Source organism: Chionomys nivalis, chromosome 9 (assembly GCF_950005125.1).
Source record: "Chionomys nivalis chromosome 9, mChiNiv1.1, whole genome shotgun sequence".
In the NCBI taxonomy this organism is placed as follows: domain Eukaryota; kingdom Metazoa; phylum Chordata; class Mammalia; order Rodentia; family Cricetidae; genus Chionomys; species Chionomys nivalis.
In genome coordinates, this window is record NC_080094.1 from 3,609,517 (window position 1) to 3,628,920 (window position 19,404).

The 19,404-nt window shown below is 49.7% G+C and overlaps 1 protein-coding gene across 3 annotated transcripts in view; it reads right to left on the reverse strand.

Annotated features, from left to right (window-relative positions):
• Positions 1 to 19,404, reverse strand: part of Phactr3 (phosphatase and actin regulator 3) — a 201,617-nt gene that overhangs the window by 28,963 nt on the left and 153,250 nt on the right. For all 3 annotated transcript variants that reach the window (XM_057780692.1, XM_057780693.1, XM_057780691.1), the window contains exon 8: positions 3,447 to 3,600. In XM_057780692.1, coding sequence (XP_057636675.1) covers positions 3,447 to 3,600 — 154 coding nt within the window. The remainder of the gene's footprint in view (positions 1 to 3,446; positions 3,601 to 19,404) is intronic.

Consider the following 19,404-nt stretch of genomic DNA (forward strand, 5'->3'; position numbering starts at 1 on the left):
GCCTTGCTTCTTGTCTCCTCCAGACTGATGGCACAGACCCCACTGCCTGCCCATAACCTCTCCTGAGAGTCCAGTTGCTTCCAGTGGGGCTCAAGTTACCTGTGGCTTGGTGGTATGTCCATTTTCCTCATGTGAAGACTGCAGTTATGCCGAGAAGCCACCCCAGGACCCTCGGGCAAGCCTCCAAGGGGATTGTGAGTGCACAGCTCCAAACAAGCAAGAAGGACTGGAGCAACAGCTCCCTTACGACCATGATGGCCTCCGAGGCCGATGCTCACAGGAGTGGATTTAAAGTGCCCATGGTGAACTGGGCTCATACACATTCAAAGCCAGGGCAGGAGAGAGACTCAAAGCAAAGACTCTCTGAAGTTTGTTAACAGTGTGACCTCTGCCTATGCGGTGGATGCGCACACTCCAGACAGGACTGACTGGCTTTTGAGCAACTAGAAGCAGCAGGTGTTTTTCCTGTTAAGTCGAGAAGATTGCATATTTCCAAAGCCCTGTGTCCACAGACGAGTTCGCACCACGCGTGACCTCCTCTGCAGCCTCAGCAGAACATGTGGAGCATCACGCAACCTCCTAAAACATTTCAGAGTTCAAGGCGGACAAGCGCGGGAGAAGTGACTGACTGGTGGCGCCGGTGTGCCTGACGCTGTTTGCCTTGAGACCCTGCGTTCTCTGTGGGCGCAGTGGTAGCAGTCTGTCTGTTCTGGATGTGGCAGAACACAGTGTACAGAGAGAAGCTGGGATCATTTAACTGCTGTGCTAATGCGCTAAGTGCCAACCCCTGGAGGAGACTATTGAGTTTAATCAGCCTCTCACTCAGCCCCAGAATAAAGGCCTCCCCTAGGGAGCCTGAAGAAGAAGCCGGCAATGCATCACTCAAGAGGCGCCTGTCCAGAGCCTTGGCCCAAACAAGCCATCAACTAACTCTAGGCACAAGGCTGTCATCTGCTCCACAGAAGCTCTAAGGCCACATGGGCTGTTAGCACCTGTGACCCCATTTATTCAGACCAGGAGGCCTGCTGGTGGCTTATAGAGCTTGTGCCTATGACAAGCAACCCCTGAGGATGCCTGGCCTTGGCAGTAGCCGTTCTCAGTTAGTACCTCCTGCCAGGAATGCGATCTTGTTCCTCTTGAGTGACCCGGAATCTTTAAAAAGCTATCGGCCCCACTGTCTCCACTTCCTAAAGTGGGAGGAGCCCTTGGCCACAGCTGTGACAGGGCACAGCCATCTAAACCCACCTTCCTGAGGCCAAGGTCATTTCTGAGTATTTTTACAAAGTATCTCCTCATCTCTAAACTATGTGTGTGGGGAACTTTGCATGCCTTCTTCAGCCCCCTATGGGTGCAGACATCTGTGCACCAGGCACAGTGTATTTGGTCAGAACTCCGAGCACACCCCACATGTAGCCAAAACCCATAGGAGACAGCGCCAAGCGATGACCAAGCTAGAGCACCCCTTGATGTCTTACTGTCTGGAAGGCTTCATGGGGGGGGGGGGCTGACTGGGCACTCTGGGACCGTCCGATTAGTACCCCTCCTTCTCCTCCCACAGCACCCTGGCAGGAAACCGCAACCACTCCCCAAAGCGTGAGAAACAAGAATGAGGACCTCTCTCCATCACTGTGTAGCTGCAAGGATGGCTGAGACAGGAGCGGATAAACTCAACTTGCAGCACGCAGTCAGTACTTGAGAGTGACAGCCAGCACACGCTTGTGACTCCAGTGCTGGGGAGACTGAGGCAGGAGGGTCTGGAGTTCAAGGTCGACCCTGTCACTATGGGACCCTGTCAGTGGTGTCTTTGTATTTAATGCTCTTGAGAGTGTGTGGAGAGCACCAAGGGGGCACACAGGCCTTTGCATGTGATTCCCAGGATGCCTTTGTCCATGCCAAACCAGGACTTCGCCCGCTCACCCACATACATGTGAAGGGCAAGCTCAGCAACTGTGTAGGAGGGACGGGCATCATCACAGACTTTCACCCCATAGGGGGGACCCCAACTTCACAGGGGGACCCAGACTAGGCATGCTGGGTGTGCATGCATGGGAGACAAGGATCCCTTCACTCAGAGAAGCCCCACAGCACACAGAAGATTAAAATTTTAAGATTTGGAAATAGAAAAAAAAAAAAACCACCAAGGAAACCCCAACACTCCTGGGAATACCACAGATGATGTGTTGCTATGGCAACCGGAGGCTGAATTATTCAGCAGTAGAATGTGGAAGGTCCTAAGATGGCACACGGGCAGAGGGCTAATTAAACTGCTCCTGCAGGGAGATATGGGGACACCAGAGGCCACCTCTAACTTCCAGGGGAGACTCACCGCCTCCTGCTCTCTGAATCTAATTCTGGGACGCTTTTCTGTTCTCAGACGTGGTGACAAGCAACAGAGGAGCTACTACACTAGATCCCAGAGTCTAAAATTAGTTCCTGGTTCTGTGAACCAAGGGGAATCCCGGTCCTAGAAATTCCCAAACCGAGTAGCTCCACAGCTTCCAGACCCACCCTTTGCAGCTAAGCTGCTTGCAGCTTCTCCGGTAGCCCAACTCCCACAGCCCACAGCCCCCATCCTGAGGTGCTGGGCAGCACTGTTGTCCGCAGGTGGCAGGTGATTCACAGCTCCACCCTCACAGCCCCGCCCTCCACAGCTCCGCCCTCCACAGCCCCGCCTTCCACAGCTACACCCTCCACAGCCCCGCCCTTCACAGCTCCAATTCCACGGCCCCGCCCTCCACAGCCCCACCCTCTATGAATACTCTGAAGCCCCGCCTTCTGTAGTCCAAGGCCAGGCAGTTCCCCTCTGGCCTGACCCACAGCACAGTCTGTCTTCATCCAGGGTGAGTGACCACCTGGTTGCTGAGCAACCATCACCTGGTGGCCTTCAGGGACTGTAGGACATCACTTGTTCTTGTGGGCCACAGAGAGGACTTTGAGGCAAGAGGAGAGGAGCCTGACCCCCAATGGTGACTGACTATAGGAACTGTTAGTGCATCCCTCATCCTGTAGCACATAGAATGAGGTGCACATTCTGGCCCCCAAAGTGTGACACTGAATTTAGACATTCACGTCGGCACAGTTTCTCCCAAAGACTCGGATGATCTAGCAAAGTAGAACCTGTGTTCTTAGAGGAAGATGATTGGGTGGAAGCTCTGAGGGGCAGTCTGTAGCCAGCCGCAGAAACCATGTCCTCAGCCATTTGGTCCAGGCCCTTCCCTCCTTCACACATCTCCCCGGACTCACGCAGACCACTGGCTCACCGTGAGGAGAGTTGGTGATACTGAGAAAACTTCGAACATGATGGGCAGAGGCCAGGGATGCTGCTGAGCCACAGGCACACAGGCAACCCCAACAGACAGCTATCTATCCCGCGTAGCGTCAAGGGCTGAACGACCTGCCCGGACCCTTCCCCATCTGCGCGCCCTGCCTCTGCACGTGACACTTACTTGGAGAGCTTCATTTCTATCTGTTGTCGGATCTCCTGCCTCTCCTCATCGGTCCTCCTGGGGAAGATGTTCCGGTCCTCTAGCTCCTGCTTGCTCGGCCGGTTCCTCAGCTTCACCGCCAGCAGCTCCTTCTTGCATTTCCTTGGCAAAGTGCCTGTGAGACCCACCGGGATGAGAAAATACCTTAGCTGACCGGCTTCATATGGCCTTCAGGGGATGCTGTCAGGAGCGTGGACCAGGGGCCAGGAGCTGAACGTGGGAGTCCCACACATGCTACACTGACCGCTTTCCAGGGGCACAGTGGGCAGGGGAGGGGTGCACGATGCCACGGTGTGTTATTAGGCCCCCATTCAGGGGTCACATACTCCACAGTAGGGATCATCCAGGAACTAGGCACTTGAACAGTCATGGCCTATATCGTCTTTTGAAGCCATCTGCACCCGGGCCATGGATTACAGAGTAACTCTACCTGCTGTGACTGTGACACCAACCCCGAGTAGTACTGCCTTCTCACCCCCGCACCTTCCACTGTCTAACCACACACATGTACTTTCAGTACCGAGAACATGCCACCCAGAAGCTCCTCTGCCTCCCCCTGCCCTGCTGATGCTGCCTATAGATGACCTCTCTTTGGACGTGGGACGCCACTGGATCAGAGTCTCCGCCATGACCCCAGCCTCCTGTTTTACTTCTTTTGACTGACATTTGTTAACTGCCCGTCATCTGTCTCCTCCACTAGACTTTGGTTCAATGGCAGCCACTTTCCCCAGAGAGACGAGGACACCAGAGGCAGTCAGTGTAGAATCCTGCCGGTGAATGAATCACCAGGCTGGTCTTGGGTCTGCCTGGTTGAGTTGCATCTTACATGTGCATACACACCATAAACATCACTGAAGAAATAAGAAAAGAAACAGCCTGAGACAGAGCCAGCCCCCACAGACACACAAAACAAGCACAGTCGAGAGAAAATGCCTCCATAAGATAGGTCTTCAGGCAAGCTTGTAGGGCACTTTCTTAATTAGTGATCACTGGGGGAGGGTCCAGAACATTGTGGGTGGTGCCATCCCTGGGGTGGTGGTACTGGGGTCTATAAGAAAGCAGGCTAAGCAAGCCATGGGGAGCAAGTCAGTAAGCAGCGCCCTCCATGGCCTCTGAATCAGCTCCTGCCTCCATGATCCTTCCCTGTTTGAGGTCCTGTCCTGACTTCCTTCAGTGATGAACAGTGATGTGGAAGTGTAAATCAAATAAACCCTTTCCTCTCAACTTTGGTCTTTCATCGCAGTAATAGAAACCCTAAGATAACATGTTACTGCAACAGAAATCATTTATAACATCAACAAGGAAAACGAGAAATGCATTATAATGGAGATACATGAACATGAAGTCAATTTCGTAAATATTCATAATTTCATTACAAATTGAGGATTAAAGCAAGGCAAGAATCAATTTACTCACTCATTTTGGTTTTCTTTACTGTGAGTTTGTTCTGGCATAAATATGGTTTCCTGGTATAAAGTAGACAAGGGCCTAAGGAGAATGTGTCTGAGCAGTTTTGAAAAAGATGCTGAGGAAAATTTATCCTCCATAAAACAAGGAAACCTGGCTTCATTCACAGATTTCCAGAACTAGATTTTTTAAAATTCTGGGGATTGACCTAAATATTTCATCCCTACAGACACATTTATTCAAGAAATGTGGGCTAAAAGTCAGGGTGTTGAGAAGAAAGAAGGGGTGTTGGTTCCTTCCTGGGTACCAGAGTGGCCCATCCAGCAGCTGACTGCACAGGGCCGCACCTGGCCTTCTGCTCTCTGTGGATGCTGCACGGGGCCACACCTGGCCTTCTGCTTGCTCCCCATGCCTGCTACACACTGCGTGAGACTCTGCACACTCCCCAAGTCCCAGCCTCCTTAGCCTCTAGGAGCCACACCAGAGGGGAGATGATGGGTTACAGTCTCTGTTTCCACCACCCTGATGTCACAGGAACACAGAAACCCTCCGCTGCTACCTGCTCTGTTCTTCCAGGCCACTGAAGCAGCCAGTGCCCTCCTAACCCTGTGTCGCCTGGGCCACTCCGTACACGTACACACACACACACACACACACACACACACACACACTTGTTCATACAGGTGTGCTCAGGACCCAGACCTTTCCCTGTCTATCCCCTCAATTTCTCTACGCTTTCCCCTGGCCCCTGGATGCTAAGTACTAACTGTGGAGGGCTCAGTATTTCCATATCCAGACCTGACTTCATCCTACCATTCAAGCCTGCCACATCGGCTTCTGCACCTGTACCTGCGTGTATAAAAGGTATGTCCCCTTTGTCACAGAAGTGAGCAGTTGGCCCCCTGCCAGAGCACAGGCCAAAAGGGAAACCCAGGGCTGCCCCAGCACCCACCCTTCTCACCCTGACACCACGGGTCCTAGGGTGCCTCTTGTTGTGCACCTGTCTCCCCACTAGCACCTATAGACAATGACAGGGAGGGAAAGACACAGGACGAGCAGGTGCAGCAGCCTCAAGTGCACTCAGATGCAGCAGGTGTGCTCGGCCGTGCCTCCTCCCCACAGAGCTTTCTGTGCTATCTAAAGAGCCTGAAGCATGTTGCCTGAGTAGAGAGCCTTGTATCTAGTGAGCCCAGCAGGGATGGGGGGGGGGCTCTGCTTGCTTGTTCTGCTCCGTTTGAATCTGTATGGGTTGGGTTCTCCTTTTACCCCCAAAACAAAGCATAGTAGACACCAGATTTTGGAAAGAAGCATCCATGGAGGGGAAGCTGGAGAGGTGAGTATTGAACGAGGCACTCGCTAGGAGTTCAGCAGATGCCTTGGGATGGATTCTGGGGTGCGGCTTACCGGGGCCCAGGAAGAAACTGTCAGAGTTGAGAAGATGAAGCAAAGAGCCCAAGGGGCCCACAGCTGGCGTTTGTGGGACCCACAGCTGGAAAGCCAAGCAATAACCTCAGGATGTGCAGAATCCCTTACACCTTGGGCTGGCATCTGCCTATGAATAAGGGCCATGGAGGCCCTACCTGGTGCCTAAGGACATTGGAAGACCTATGGCTGTGCCCCGTGCCCACCAGTCATGCTGGAACGTGCTGTGATTGTTCAGATGCTGGGAAGGGTGTACAGATGGTCCTGGTCTTCGGAACGAGCAGTGATCAGCTGGAGGGAGCTTAGTGAAGCTTCTGTCTAAGAAATTATAAAAGCCACACCAGGATGCGTGAGGCCGTTTCCAAGTAACCGAGCTGCTTCCCAGAATAAAACTCAGCAGATATTTATAGGACTGGAAGAGCATCCGACAACTAAGAAATAGATTCACGATGTGTGTCAGCCAACTGAAACTCCCCACACCTACAGAAAAGCGGGAAGGGCTCAGCCAAGCTCCAGCGGCACAAAGGAAATGTGTGGAGCCTGTCATCACCGTCCCCGACAGTGAGAACACCTCAATGGCCTTGAGAGACAGGCACGCTGCAGCCAGCGTAAAGAAGGAATCCACAGCCACTCAGAAGTGACACACTGAGAAGACACTCACTGGAAGACGACTCAGGCAATTCCAGCTCAATGATGCCAAAAATACCTCTCAGGATAAAGGCAAACACTGTTTCAGGAATTAGAAAGCGACAATAATCAATGACTAAAAGAAGTTCTTTAGGCAGTAGGGAAAGAACTGACTTCAGATGAAAACCTGAAATCCAAACAAGGAAAGAGGAGTATGGGGCTGGCACCTGCCATGTGCAGATGTATTCTTATTTAATTTTCTTTAAAGAAAACTGGCTTTTAAAAATTATTCTTTAATGCTGTGCATTTTCATGTGTGTATAGGTCTCTCTGAAGGCCAGAAGATACTGAATCCCCTGGAGCTTGAGTTAAAGGCAGTTGTGAGCTGCCCAACACAGTTGCTAGGAACTGAACTCAGATCCTTTGAAAGGCAGAATATGTTCCTAGCTGCTGAGCCGTTCCTCCAGCCCAAGAAAATTGAGAACATCAATCAGAGCACTGGAGAAGAAAGATAAAAGGACACAACTACTGTAAGTGACCGCCCCAAAGTGAAGGTGGCATAATCGGACTTCAGGGTGGGGCTCAGGGGGCAGACGGCCCACCCAGCAAACATGAAGCCCAAGTTCAATCCCCAGCGCTGTGTAAGGGCCAGGCAATGTGGCAGCCACCTGTTATCCCAGCGCTAGAGAAGCAGAAGTGGGGGAACCGGAGTCCAAGGTCATCCTCAGCTATAGAGTCCCTTTGAGGTCAGCTGTGCTAGACAAGTACGGGCCTCAAAAACAAACAAGGCTGGGAGATGGTTCATTATTAAAACCTGGCTGCTCTTGCAGAGGACCCAGGTTTGATTCCCAGCACCCTCATGGAAGCTCATAACCACCTGTAACTCCAGTTCTAGGGAATCTGACCTCCTTGGGCTTCACACATGTGGTGCACATGCTTACACGCAGACACACAATAACATAAACTATTTTAAAAAGAGAGCACATTCCCAACAGTGAATTCGAATGTGATAACCAAGCATATTCCTGTAAATATTCTGAACACTCAATACAGAAAGGAACATGAGTGGAAATCAGGACAAAAATCTCTGCTGCCACAAAACACCCACTGCAAAAGAGGAGGGCAGGGTGCCCCTAGTCTCATCCTGGTCAGAGAAGCTGAAAAAGGGCATTCGTGGGCAGGGAGCATTTCAGAGCAAACACCTTTGTCAGCAGGAAGGGTCGCTCCATTGTCATAAAGAGGCCACTCTGTGCGTAGGTCACAAAAAACCTAAACATGGTGGGCCTTTCTTCAGAGCTCCCGAATCTGTAAGGGAAAGCCTGAGAAAACAGGCAGGGAGGGCACTGCCACAGCTGGGGATGTCAGTCTCCTACGTCATTCACCTAAGCAGTCAACAAAAACCCGGGCAGTAAGGCAGACTTGCACACACCCTCCAGCACCACAGGCTGATACAAGATCCACCTGCAGATCATCAGAGAGCACGCATTTCCTCCAAGGACGCGGGCCCCCGTACCAGGACACATACCCTGCTCTGGAGCATGAAACAAGTCGATAAATTTCAAAGACCGCAATTCACATAAAAACATGTCCTCTGACTAGAGTGGAACAAAATTGGAAATCAATAAAAAAAAAAAACTCTTCAAAAATAACCAGACTAAATTAAAATATATATTTAACTTCCGAGAAACCCAAAGTTCCAAGAAGAACTTATAACAGAAACACAGAGGATACTGAAGCAAATGGAATATGCCAGAATGATGCTAAGGGGATACTTAGGGCATTGAATGCCCTTATTAAAACAATTAGCCTTAGAGTATGCCTCAGTAACCTGGAAAAAGAACAAGGGAAACCATGGAGATAACATAAAGCAACACAGAAGTACAGAGCGGAAACTAAAAATAAATCCGCTGAAATGAAAAAGTCAGTCGATGAAACAACTGGCAAAACTCTAGGCACACTGATCCAAATGGAGGAGGAAGGAGAAGCAGGGGGCAGGGAGGTGGGCATTATAGATCACACATCATCCAAGTTTGCATATATTCAAAGAGACAGGAGGACACCTTCAGTGGCTCTATGCTAGTAAATTGGCCATTCAGATGACAAACTCGTGCTAGTTAGTGTTTATGTTATCTTTTATGTTCACTTCCCAGGGTCATCTGGGAAGAAGAGATCTTAATTGAGAAAATGTCTCCTTGAAGGACGAGCGTCTATAGGGCATGTTCTCCCTGAAGGACGAGCGTCTATAGGGCATTTTCTTTCTGGATGTTTGATGTGGGAGGGCCCATACCACTGCGAGCAGGGCCATCCCTGGGCTGGTAGTCCTGGGTGCTAGAAGAAGGCAGGCTGAGCAAGCGATGAGGAGCAAGCAGTCAGTACTGTTCCATCATGCCCATCCTGCCCTCTGTTTCAGCTCCTGCCCTGAGTTCCTGCATGACGGGCTCTAATCTGTAAGATACAGGAACGCCGTCCTCCCCAGGTTGTTTTCAGTCATGGTGTTTGATCACGGTAATAGAAAGGTAGCTAAAGACATAAGTTCTAGAGCCACATAGATGACCGAGGTTCAGCTGAACAATCCCGGTGGCTCAGCATGCATGGATTAAACAAGAGTAACTTTTAGGCGGCTCTGTAAGTTGTGTTCTCCTGGTGTCTCTGACCCCTCTGGCTCCTACAGTTCTTCCTCCCCTTCCTGCATGGGCTTTTCTGAGAGCCAAGGGACCTGGTGAAGATCTCCACTTTGGGCTCTCTCTCCACCTAACGTTTGGCTGTGGGTCTCTTCATCTGCTCCCATGAGTGGCCAACAGCAGTCTCTCTGATGATGACTGGGCTAGGCACTGGTCTATGCCTATAGCAATTAGGAATCATTTTATTGATTTTTTTTCCCCTATACTAGGTCTCTGTGGTATCCAGAGATATCCAGCCTCCAGTTCCTAGTCACTCTGGCAGTGTCCAGCATGGGCTTCCCCTTGTGGAGAGGGCCTCAAACTAAACTAGTCATTGGTTGGCCACTTTTACAAGTTCTGCCTGAGCAGGGCTCATAGGCACTGAGAGACTGAAGCAGCATCATGGAGCTTTCATGGGTCTGAGCTATGTCCTCTGCATATATGGATGTCAGAGATCAAACAAGTGTTTTCCTCAATCTCCATCTTATATTTTGAGACAGGGTCTCTCACTGAACCTGGAGCTCACTGAATGGTCTAGATAGACAGTTTGGCACACCAGACCCAGGGATTCTCCTGCCTCTGTATTCCCAGAGATTAAAGGCACATGCTGCCACGTAGACCCAGGTGTTTTTTGTTTTAACATGAATGCTAGGATCATAACTCAGGTCCTCCAGTGTGAAGGGCAAGCAAGCCCTCTACCCACCAAGCCATTTTCCCAGCCTCTGTCCGTCTCTTCCTATGATCCAGACGCTCTACTATGTAATCCCCCAAAGAAACAGAAGGGCAAGCACACAAAGGCTCCCACCCAGCAGCTGCCAGGGCTGGGCCTGCCCTAACTGAATGCCTCCCAGGCACCCAGCAGCAGCTGCTGAGGCTGAACAAAGACTAGAGACTAATTACTCACTCAGCAGGGGGAACGGGGCTCTGGGTTCCTTCTACAACCCCGAGTGTGAGGAGAAATGAGTGAAGAAGCCAGACGGAAGCACCACTTCTTCCCTAGGCCAAGGATAATCTAGAGCCTTATCCACCCAAGGAGAAGAATTCGGCGCGCAGATGTGACCCAGAGGACGAGACTCCCCACAAGGCAGTAATTAGTTAAAAAGGTGAAATGGCCTGAACGTGACTAAGTCGCCAGCTCCCTAGACTGGGAGGCCTGGAGCAAACCTTATACAGATGGAACCCTGACATGAAAATGTTGACTACAGAGATGGATATCACCTCTTCCAGGTCTATATAAGGAAGACTGTCTCTGACCACACAAAGAATTCAGATACGGTATCTCCCCAACTCCCACCTTGCCCAAGCCAAAATACTACAGCTCTTAGAGAAAATGGGGGAATATTTTATGCCTTGAGAGAACTTTTTGAGTCTGTTTTAGGTCAGTGCACAGCTCTGGGCTCACCATGGCGTTTTCATACACAATATCATTATGCTTTCTTCCCATCTCTGACCCTCCGCACATACATATTGGTTGTGCGTGTATAAATGCTAGAAGACATAGATAAACCCTTAGTCTCAGAAGATTGACAGATTCCTGGGCATGAGGTACAGGCATCGGGAGGAAGCCAGAGATAAGCAACATCACAGGGGGCACAGGAAATGGGGCAAGAAGTCACACTGTCTCATCGTGGCAATGTTGCACAGATAATGTATGTTTATACGTGGTCAATTGCATCTCACTGAAGATACATAAAAAGTGATTGAAGATACCCTTGCAAGTTCTGGTCAACAGTGGCAAAACCATGATTTTGATTTATTTTGCGTACCTCTATTCAAAGGTTCATCTACGGCCTTGTATCACCATGAGGTGAAAAAAAAAACACTCTTCTTCCCTGGGGCTACAGAGGACACAGTCTGCACCCAGCCAGACATCCCTTACCCTCCCCTCTGCTTGCTCACTCTGCCACAGAAACTTCCTTCCACTTCTGGAGTAAGTACAGTGCTGTCTAGTCATTGTACCAACTGTTCCTCCCATTTCTAATTCTTCTTGCATGGCTGGTTCCTTCTCAGAATACCTCAGCTCCTGGTTTACCTCCCAGGGCTTGAGGGGAGGGGGTTACCATGCTATGAGAGCTAGTCATTACTCTTAGGCCCATCAACTAGGTGGTGCCTACCACAACACATACCCCGCCTGGTAATTTGCTTTCTGGCTAGCTGGCCTGTGTGTTGTCTGTAGTGTCCCTAAGCTATGGGCTCTGAGGGAGAAGAGAACCCTGCCTGCTTTGATCATACATGATCTCCAGAACCTAGGACGGCGGGAAATACAGAGGATGCTCAGATGAATTATCCGAGAGGGTAGGTCTAGACCTATCTAACCATCCCAGAACCTTAGCTGCTCCCAGCTGCACCCACCACCAGCTGCTGCCATCAGGACCACACTGGCACCTGAAGTAACGCGGCTATAGCTTCTCTCTAGAGAGGAGGAGTGGATTGGGTAGGGCTGGCAGGAGGAAGGCGCTCCCTAATAGCTCTATGTGATTGTGGGGATGAGGAGGAGGAATGGGGGTCTGGTCTCACCCATCTGCAAGAGGAAAAGTCTCATCTGAGCACCTGTGCCTGGATATCCACGGAATGTGCCCCCTCCTCCATGGACCCCAGGCAATCCCCTGGAGAGGCAGCTGTACCTAGGAGATGGAGTGGGGGTGGTTCCTTTTAAACAGACACAATGTGGACAGATCAGCTGTTCTCACACTATGATTAGACATGCTTGCATGGTCTCCAGGTGGCCCCTGTAGTAGGAGCTGCGGGCCGCTTCCACCTTCCAGCTCCCAGCCACGGGCTAGCTTTACCCAAAATAACAACACACAAATTGTGTTCTTTTAAACATTGCCTGGCCCATTAGCTCTAGCCTCTTGGATAACTCTCACATCTCAACTAACCCATTTCTAATAATCTGTGTAGCACCACGAAGTGGTGACTTACCGGAAAGGATTCTAGTGTACGTTCATCTTGGGCTGGAGCTTCATCGCATCTGACCCAGAGAGGAGAGGCATGGTGATTGCCTCACTTTCTCCCAACATTCTGTTCTGTTTACTCCGCCTACCTAATTTTCTGACCTATCAGGCCAAGCAGTTTTCTTTACTGATTAACCAATAAAACAACAGATTGACAAATGACCTTCCCACATCAGGCCCTGAGCCTCCCTGACACCAGGCAGCACTCTTCAAGATCAGGGGTCCCTGGCCGGGCGGTGGTGGCGCACGCCTTTAATCCCAGCACTCGGGAGGCAGAGGCAGGCGGATCTATGTGAGTTCGAGACCAGCCTGGTCTACAAGAGCTAGTTCCAGGACAGGCTCCAAAACCACGGAGAAACCCTGTCTCGAAAAAACAAAAACAAAACAAACAAACAAAAAAAAAAAATCAGGGGTCCCAAGAGAGCAAGACGGGTGATCTGTGTTCACATGGAGCTGTAGCCATGTCACTCTCAACTGTCTGGGGCTGACCCCAGGGCTCTGTTCCTCCCCGGGTAACTAATGAAGGAAGGTGACATCTGTAGACACCTGAGGTGAGCTGGGTGGTGGCTATCTGAGAGCTGTCGTGCCTGCATGTTTACTCTGGCAATGTTACCAAAACAAGCAGAAATTTAGAAAACATATTTAATTTTATGTGTTTGTATGTGTACCTGAGTGTATGTCTGTGTGCCACATACTTAGTGGACCTAAATATAAACTAAAGGTTTTGAGTTGCAATGTGGGGGCTGGGAACCGAACCTGGGTCCTCTGGAAGAGCAGTCAGTGCTCTTAACTGCAGAGCCATCTCTTCAGCCCATACTGAGATGATTTTAAAGAACTCTGCATCTTGTCATGAATGTCTCCATCCCTTCATTATAGTAGAGAAGGGAATCAGAGGGAGACTGCCATTGTTGATAGGTCTGTCCATGCAACAGAGAGAGACCCTTGTAAACACCCAGGGACTCCTAACGGTGGCCAAGGGCCTCTATAAACTGACTGTCCAGAGGAGCGTCCACTAACATTGGTTAGAAGTTTTAAAATTGTCCCTCTGCAGTTCAGGTGGTGTTGGTGTAAAGGTGCTGAGGCTATTGGAGCACAAAGCCTCTGTGTTGGGAATAAGACTAAGACATCAGCAAGACAGACAACACGGAGTTCAGGTGGCTTCCCACTGCTGTCCTCACACACCTAAACATACAGCATCGTGATCACAGAGGCCCCAGACTCCACAAGTGGGAGAAGAGAAGTTCCCAGCCTTTATAAACTGCCTGGTATCAGGAATTTTGTTACAGCAGCATGGAAGAGCAAAGATGACCCTCTAGCCTCAGGCCTCTCCGTGGTGCCTGCCAGCCGCAAGAATCTTAGCACAGATGTGCCAAGTTAGTGCAACTTCAGAATGGGTTGTTAATAAGCTTCACTTTAAAGACTGATGTCTGAGCTGCTGACTTGAATTCAATTTAAAGTTAAAAGGTTGTTTAATGAATTTTGGCTTAAGATTATGACAGAATTTCAACCATTTCTGATATGGCCCTACATGCATCTGTCATTTTTGAACTCTATATTTAAGCAAAATAGCCTTCTTGGCATTGATGACTGTAAAATCTAGCCATTGATCTACTCTGAAAGACATCCAAGAGTCTCGGTGGCCTGCAGGCTCCAATACGCAGCCAAGATTTGGGGCTGTTTGCAAATGGGGCGTCCATCTCGCTGGAGCGCAACTCTGCTTTCACCTTTAATGGATGGTAAAGTGATGATGTGCACACCAAAGAACTGCTTTAATTAAAGTTGTTTACGACTCGTAGGCAGTAAGTATGCTGTTCGTATGCCTGCTTTGTAGTTCTACATGCCCAGGGTTGCACAAAAATTTTTGAAGTGCAAAGAAGTCATGGGAGTAGGAAGCCTGGGTCTAGCAGCATCCTCTTGTCATATTTATGAGCTGCACAGAGGAGTCTCTGTGAGCCTTTTTCTAACAGCAAAGAGACCTCCATGCGGCCCCTTCAACTATGCGGAGATGTCTGTAAATGCCTTTAACAGCATAAAGATTTTATCATGTTAGTGCTGGTCTCATCAGTGAGATCGTGGCCTGAGAGGAAGCGACCTGAGATGGGGCTGGAGAGACAGCTCAGGGGTTGAGACCTCTCTTGCAGAGCAGTCCGTTCAATTCCCAACACCCACATGGTGGCTCACAACTACCTGTGACCTCAGTTCCACATGATCTGGAACCTACTTCTGGCGTCAGTGTGCACTGCACCTCTGTGGTACACTTACATACATGTAGACTTTCACTCATACACATAAAAAACAAATAAATCATTAAAAAGAAGTAACATGAGAAGGGAGAGTTTATTCTGGCTTACAGTTTGGTGGCGTACAGTCATCACAGAAGGGAAGACAGGGCAATGGGGCTGGCAAAATGCAGTACAAGCCTTAGGTGGCTGCTCATACTGTGTCCTTAGGGAACAGAAAGAGGTGGGTGCCCGCTCAGCAGCATCTTCTGCTCCCTTCTTCTCTTCCTCTTGAATTCTGCATAGCTAACCATGCTTAGGATGAGTCCTTCCTCACAGTTAAACCTCCTGGAAACACTCATCTGGGTGTGGCTGTGAGGATGACTTTTAGGTGACCGTAAGTGCAATTGAGTTGATGATGAAGATGAACCTCTACCCCCATAAACCTGTTAGCTGCAAAGAGAACTCAATAATTACTACCAACTGTCAGAAAGCCCTCCATAGGCACCTGCACCAGGCACAGACAACTCAATAAGCGTGTGTCGCCTGCAAAGAGACCACGATGGTACAGACTTGATGGTACAGAGTGGTGCGCGCTGTTGACAGTCTCCTTACACACCTGTCACCTGCTGGCTGCTGGCTTCACACTAGGAACTTCGGATTCTCCTATAAAGTCATTACAATGGAATGGCACCCATGGGAGAAGGTTGAAAGCCCAGATATAGACACTTTGAGGTCAACTGACTCTCTGTAAAGGTGCCAAGACCACACAATGGAAGAAATCACATTATCTCTGACAAATGGTGCCCAGGGAAAATGGACATTGGACCTGAGCTACTGCATCACACACATGCTCTCGCCTCTCACCCCCAGCTCCCAGCTCACATTATATAATGAACATCAACATGAGATGAGGAAAAGGCATTAAACATGAATTAATTATAACAAGAAAACACTAGGTAAAGGTTCCAAAGCATTATGAGTAAAGATTTCCTATAGAAGACCAAAGAGCCAAGTGCAAAAGAAAGAAAAACCACACACCAAGATAGTATTAGCTTAAAACACTTCTACACACGAATGGAAATGGGCAGAGTAACAAGGACCACAGCACCAGGGAGGTTTTGTGTGCAAGCCATCCATTAGCTGTGAGGGCAAGACCCAACATGCAGAAGAAATTCACACCAGTGACAAGAAAACAAGTAATGACCCAGTTTTAAAACGCAGAAAAGGATATAAACTGGAAATGAACCCCTGAGGGCTGGGGACATGGCGCAGAAGCTTGCCACACAGCATGAGGAACTCAGCTCAGATCCCCAGAACGCGTGTAAAATATAAGATGTGGCCTCATGCTCCCGAAATCCCAGCACTGGGGAGGCAGAGGCAGGATCTAAGAGGCTGCAGGTGAACCTGCTGGCCTGATTGGTGAGCCCCTGGGCCAACGAAAGACTTCATCTCCCAAAAGGTGGAGAGCGACAGAGGGGAGCAACCAGTGCCACCCTCGGCCTCCAGAGGCACAAACATATATGCACACACACGAGGGACAGACAGCCCTCCCGTGCATACATGCAAAGTCCACCATCACCACTCCACACCAGAAAAACTGAGTTACATCCCAGGGGACGCCAGCCCTCGCCCACCAGGGGAAGGGAAGATGACAGGAGGGTTGGTGGAATGCAGAAGAAGGAAGCTCCTCAGGCACTGCTAGTGGGAATCCAGCTCTGTACAGGCAGCCTGGGCCTCTCGGGAAATGCAAGCACAGCTAGTGCATGCCCAGGGTGTCATTCCCGAGTATCAATCCAAAGGAATTAAAATTATAGCACAGCAGTTAAGACCATGTGTCCATGTTGCTCTTCTCAGTCACCCATGACCTACAGCTCACAACGGCCTGTACCTCCAGCTCCAGGGAACCCAACACTCTCCTCTGTCCTCATTCCTGGCACATATACATAGACAGGTAAATATGTATCTTAAAACTCAGTGTGCCAGAGGGCTATCTGTACCTCCTATTTACAGGACAGCTTGCTTCTTAAATCCACAACAGATGATCAACCTACAAATGGATGGAGAAAGACGGCATGGTGTATACACAGAGCAGAATACTGATTTGTTTCAGCAAAGGAAAGGAGAACAGAATTCTATCATGTACCACACTGATGCACTTTGGAGGGCTCTGTTGAGTAGAACCTGCCAGCACAGAGAGGCAGGCACCATGTGCTTTCGGTGATGCATTCAGAGCTGCCAAGCTCATGGAAGTTTGGGCTGACCTGTGGTTATCTGAGGCAGGAGTGTGGTGTAGGAGAAGAGATGCTGATGGAAGCATCTCGTGGTGATCTTGGGGAAGAACTCTAGTGACTTGTGGTATGCACGGGGCGACCATATAAACTCAACACTGTGTTTCACACGGGAGGAAGGAGATTTTCCTGTGTACTGCGGGGTGCTGGGGTTGTTTGCTCATCCTGGCCTGTCCATTCTGATGTGGTCACACATAAGAACATGACATTGTTACCAATGCATGGTCTAAACACGTGTCATTTGTCACTGAAAACAAAGCTAAAAGGTTTAGGCCTGGGGAAGTGGCTCTGTGGGTAAGGAGCTTACTGCATAAGCAAGAAGGACTTGAGTTCAAATCCCTGGGGACTGTGTAAACAGCACGACACAGTCACACGCAAGCCTGTGTGGTGGGGGTGCAGGGTCAAGATGTCACTGGGGCTTGCTGACTGCAACCTAGCTCCAGGTTCAGTTTCTGAGACCTGTCTCAGAAAGTGATAGAGCAAGACAACACACACACACACACAGCTAAACAAATACATAAAAAGACTTTGTTCTCAACTGTGGCTGGAGTTTAAGACTGACTGGAGATTAGCCAGTTTCTCCAAAGAAACACAGGCAACAGGATGCACACACCACCCACAAAACATACATACACGAATACATGCATTTATACATGCAGATCTATGGGACTGTCATCAAACACAGCTCACAAAGTTGTGGGTGGTAGCAAGTTTAAAACTCAATAGCAACCCGAAGAGCTGGGAGCTTAGCTGGGATAAAGTGACAGAATTTCTTCCCGGGGAAACCAGAGGTTAGCTCTGATGGTTGTCAGGCCCTTTGTGGTCTTCACACAACGCTGCCTTCCTTGAGGGCACCTCTTTCTGCCAGTAACCCTGCCCATATTTACAGCACATCTTCCCAGTACTCCATGAGCAACTGATAGAAAGTCTGGAAATACCCTCTAGCCAGGGGACACCTGGGTGCTAAGAAGGCTGACAACTCCAATGGCCAGGCCCTGGGGCAGCCAAGTTAGCTCTAGAGGAAGGGAATACCCAGGTGCATTTGAAAGAGGCCGTCATATTTTCATAGAGAACATAGAGATCACAGAATAACCTTCACTGTCCATGTATCTCCTCCAATCACCTCTCTGAAGGCCCTGCCGCATGCCCTGGGTCACCTGCAACACTAGCACCCTGCAGCACGCCTATGAGAAGGAAACCCACAAGACTGCATTGGAACTGCACAGCTGAAGACCTGGATTCAGTGGGCCAGCCAGTTCCCTTCCCTCTATCTCAGGGATAGAGGACAGAATAGAACCTGTCACATCAAGATGTCATTCACAGAGGCTGCAGACCACACAAGAACTCTGACCAAGTACCAGCTCCAAATAAAAACCTGAAGGTGGCACTAACTGACTGGCTGGGGCTGTCACTGGCCACCTAGTCCCACCCTGACATCTCTGTCACTTGGTGTCCAGTGAGGACAAACACAATCTCTTCTTCCCTCATCCCAACAGCTCACCAGTTTATCTCAGAGATTAGAATATAAACTGCTGCCCAGTGATGGAGAGAGAGAGAGAGAGAGAGAGAGAGAGAGAGAGAGAGAGAGAGAGAGAGAGAGAGAGAGAGAGAGTCACCTGTTGGCCACAAAGCGCCACCTGCTGGCCACAAAGCATAGATTTCCCAGCCCAGAGCACGGAGCTCTGCATCCAAGAAACACATGAACGCACGGTCCATGAAGTCCCTTACTACACTGAAGAAGTTCAGCTTCTGGGATCTGACCACAGCTAACTACAGCACACAGTCCCAGCCACTAAGAAACCAGGCCTGTCCCTAAAAAGGCTTCCATTGTTTCTAAACATTAAGTCCTTGGAACATTTGTACGGGTCATCAAGAGTGCGGTGTGGCAGATGCTAAACCTTGACATGCACAGCCGCTGATGGGAGACCTGAACCTTGACCCCTGCTGATGTGTGGAGGGTGGGAGATACACATCACAGGTCCACCTGCCGCCTCCACCTTCCTGTCTATACCACACAGCAGCTGAGACGGTGAGGATGGGGTCTCAAGTTAGGAGGCAATGGACAGGGTCCGATTGCTCCATTTGACATTGTCTGTAGTTGGCAAGAAGAAAGGCCTCATGGGAAGTTCCCACTGTGAATAATTGCCCCCCCCCCAAAGCAATATTTATCATGTTTCTTGGATGGGGGAAGTGGTGCTGAAGTCATCTTCCAAACATTTAAAAAATTGTATCTTTCAAGAGTCATGCTTCCCTGTGAGAATGTGACGACAGGTGTTCGTCCTTGAGTTTAGGAATCAAGGACCCTAAGTTGCACATCCTGATAGCCTCCTGGGCTCCCTT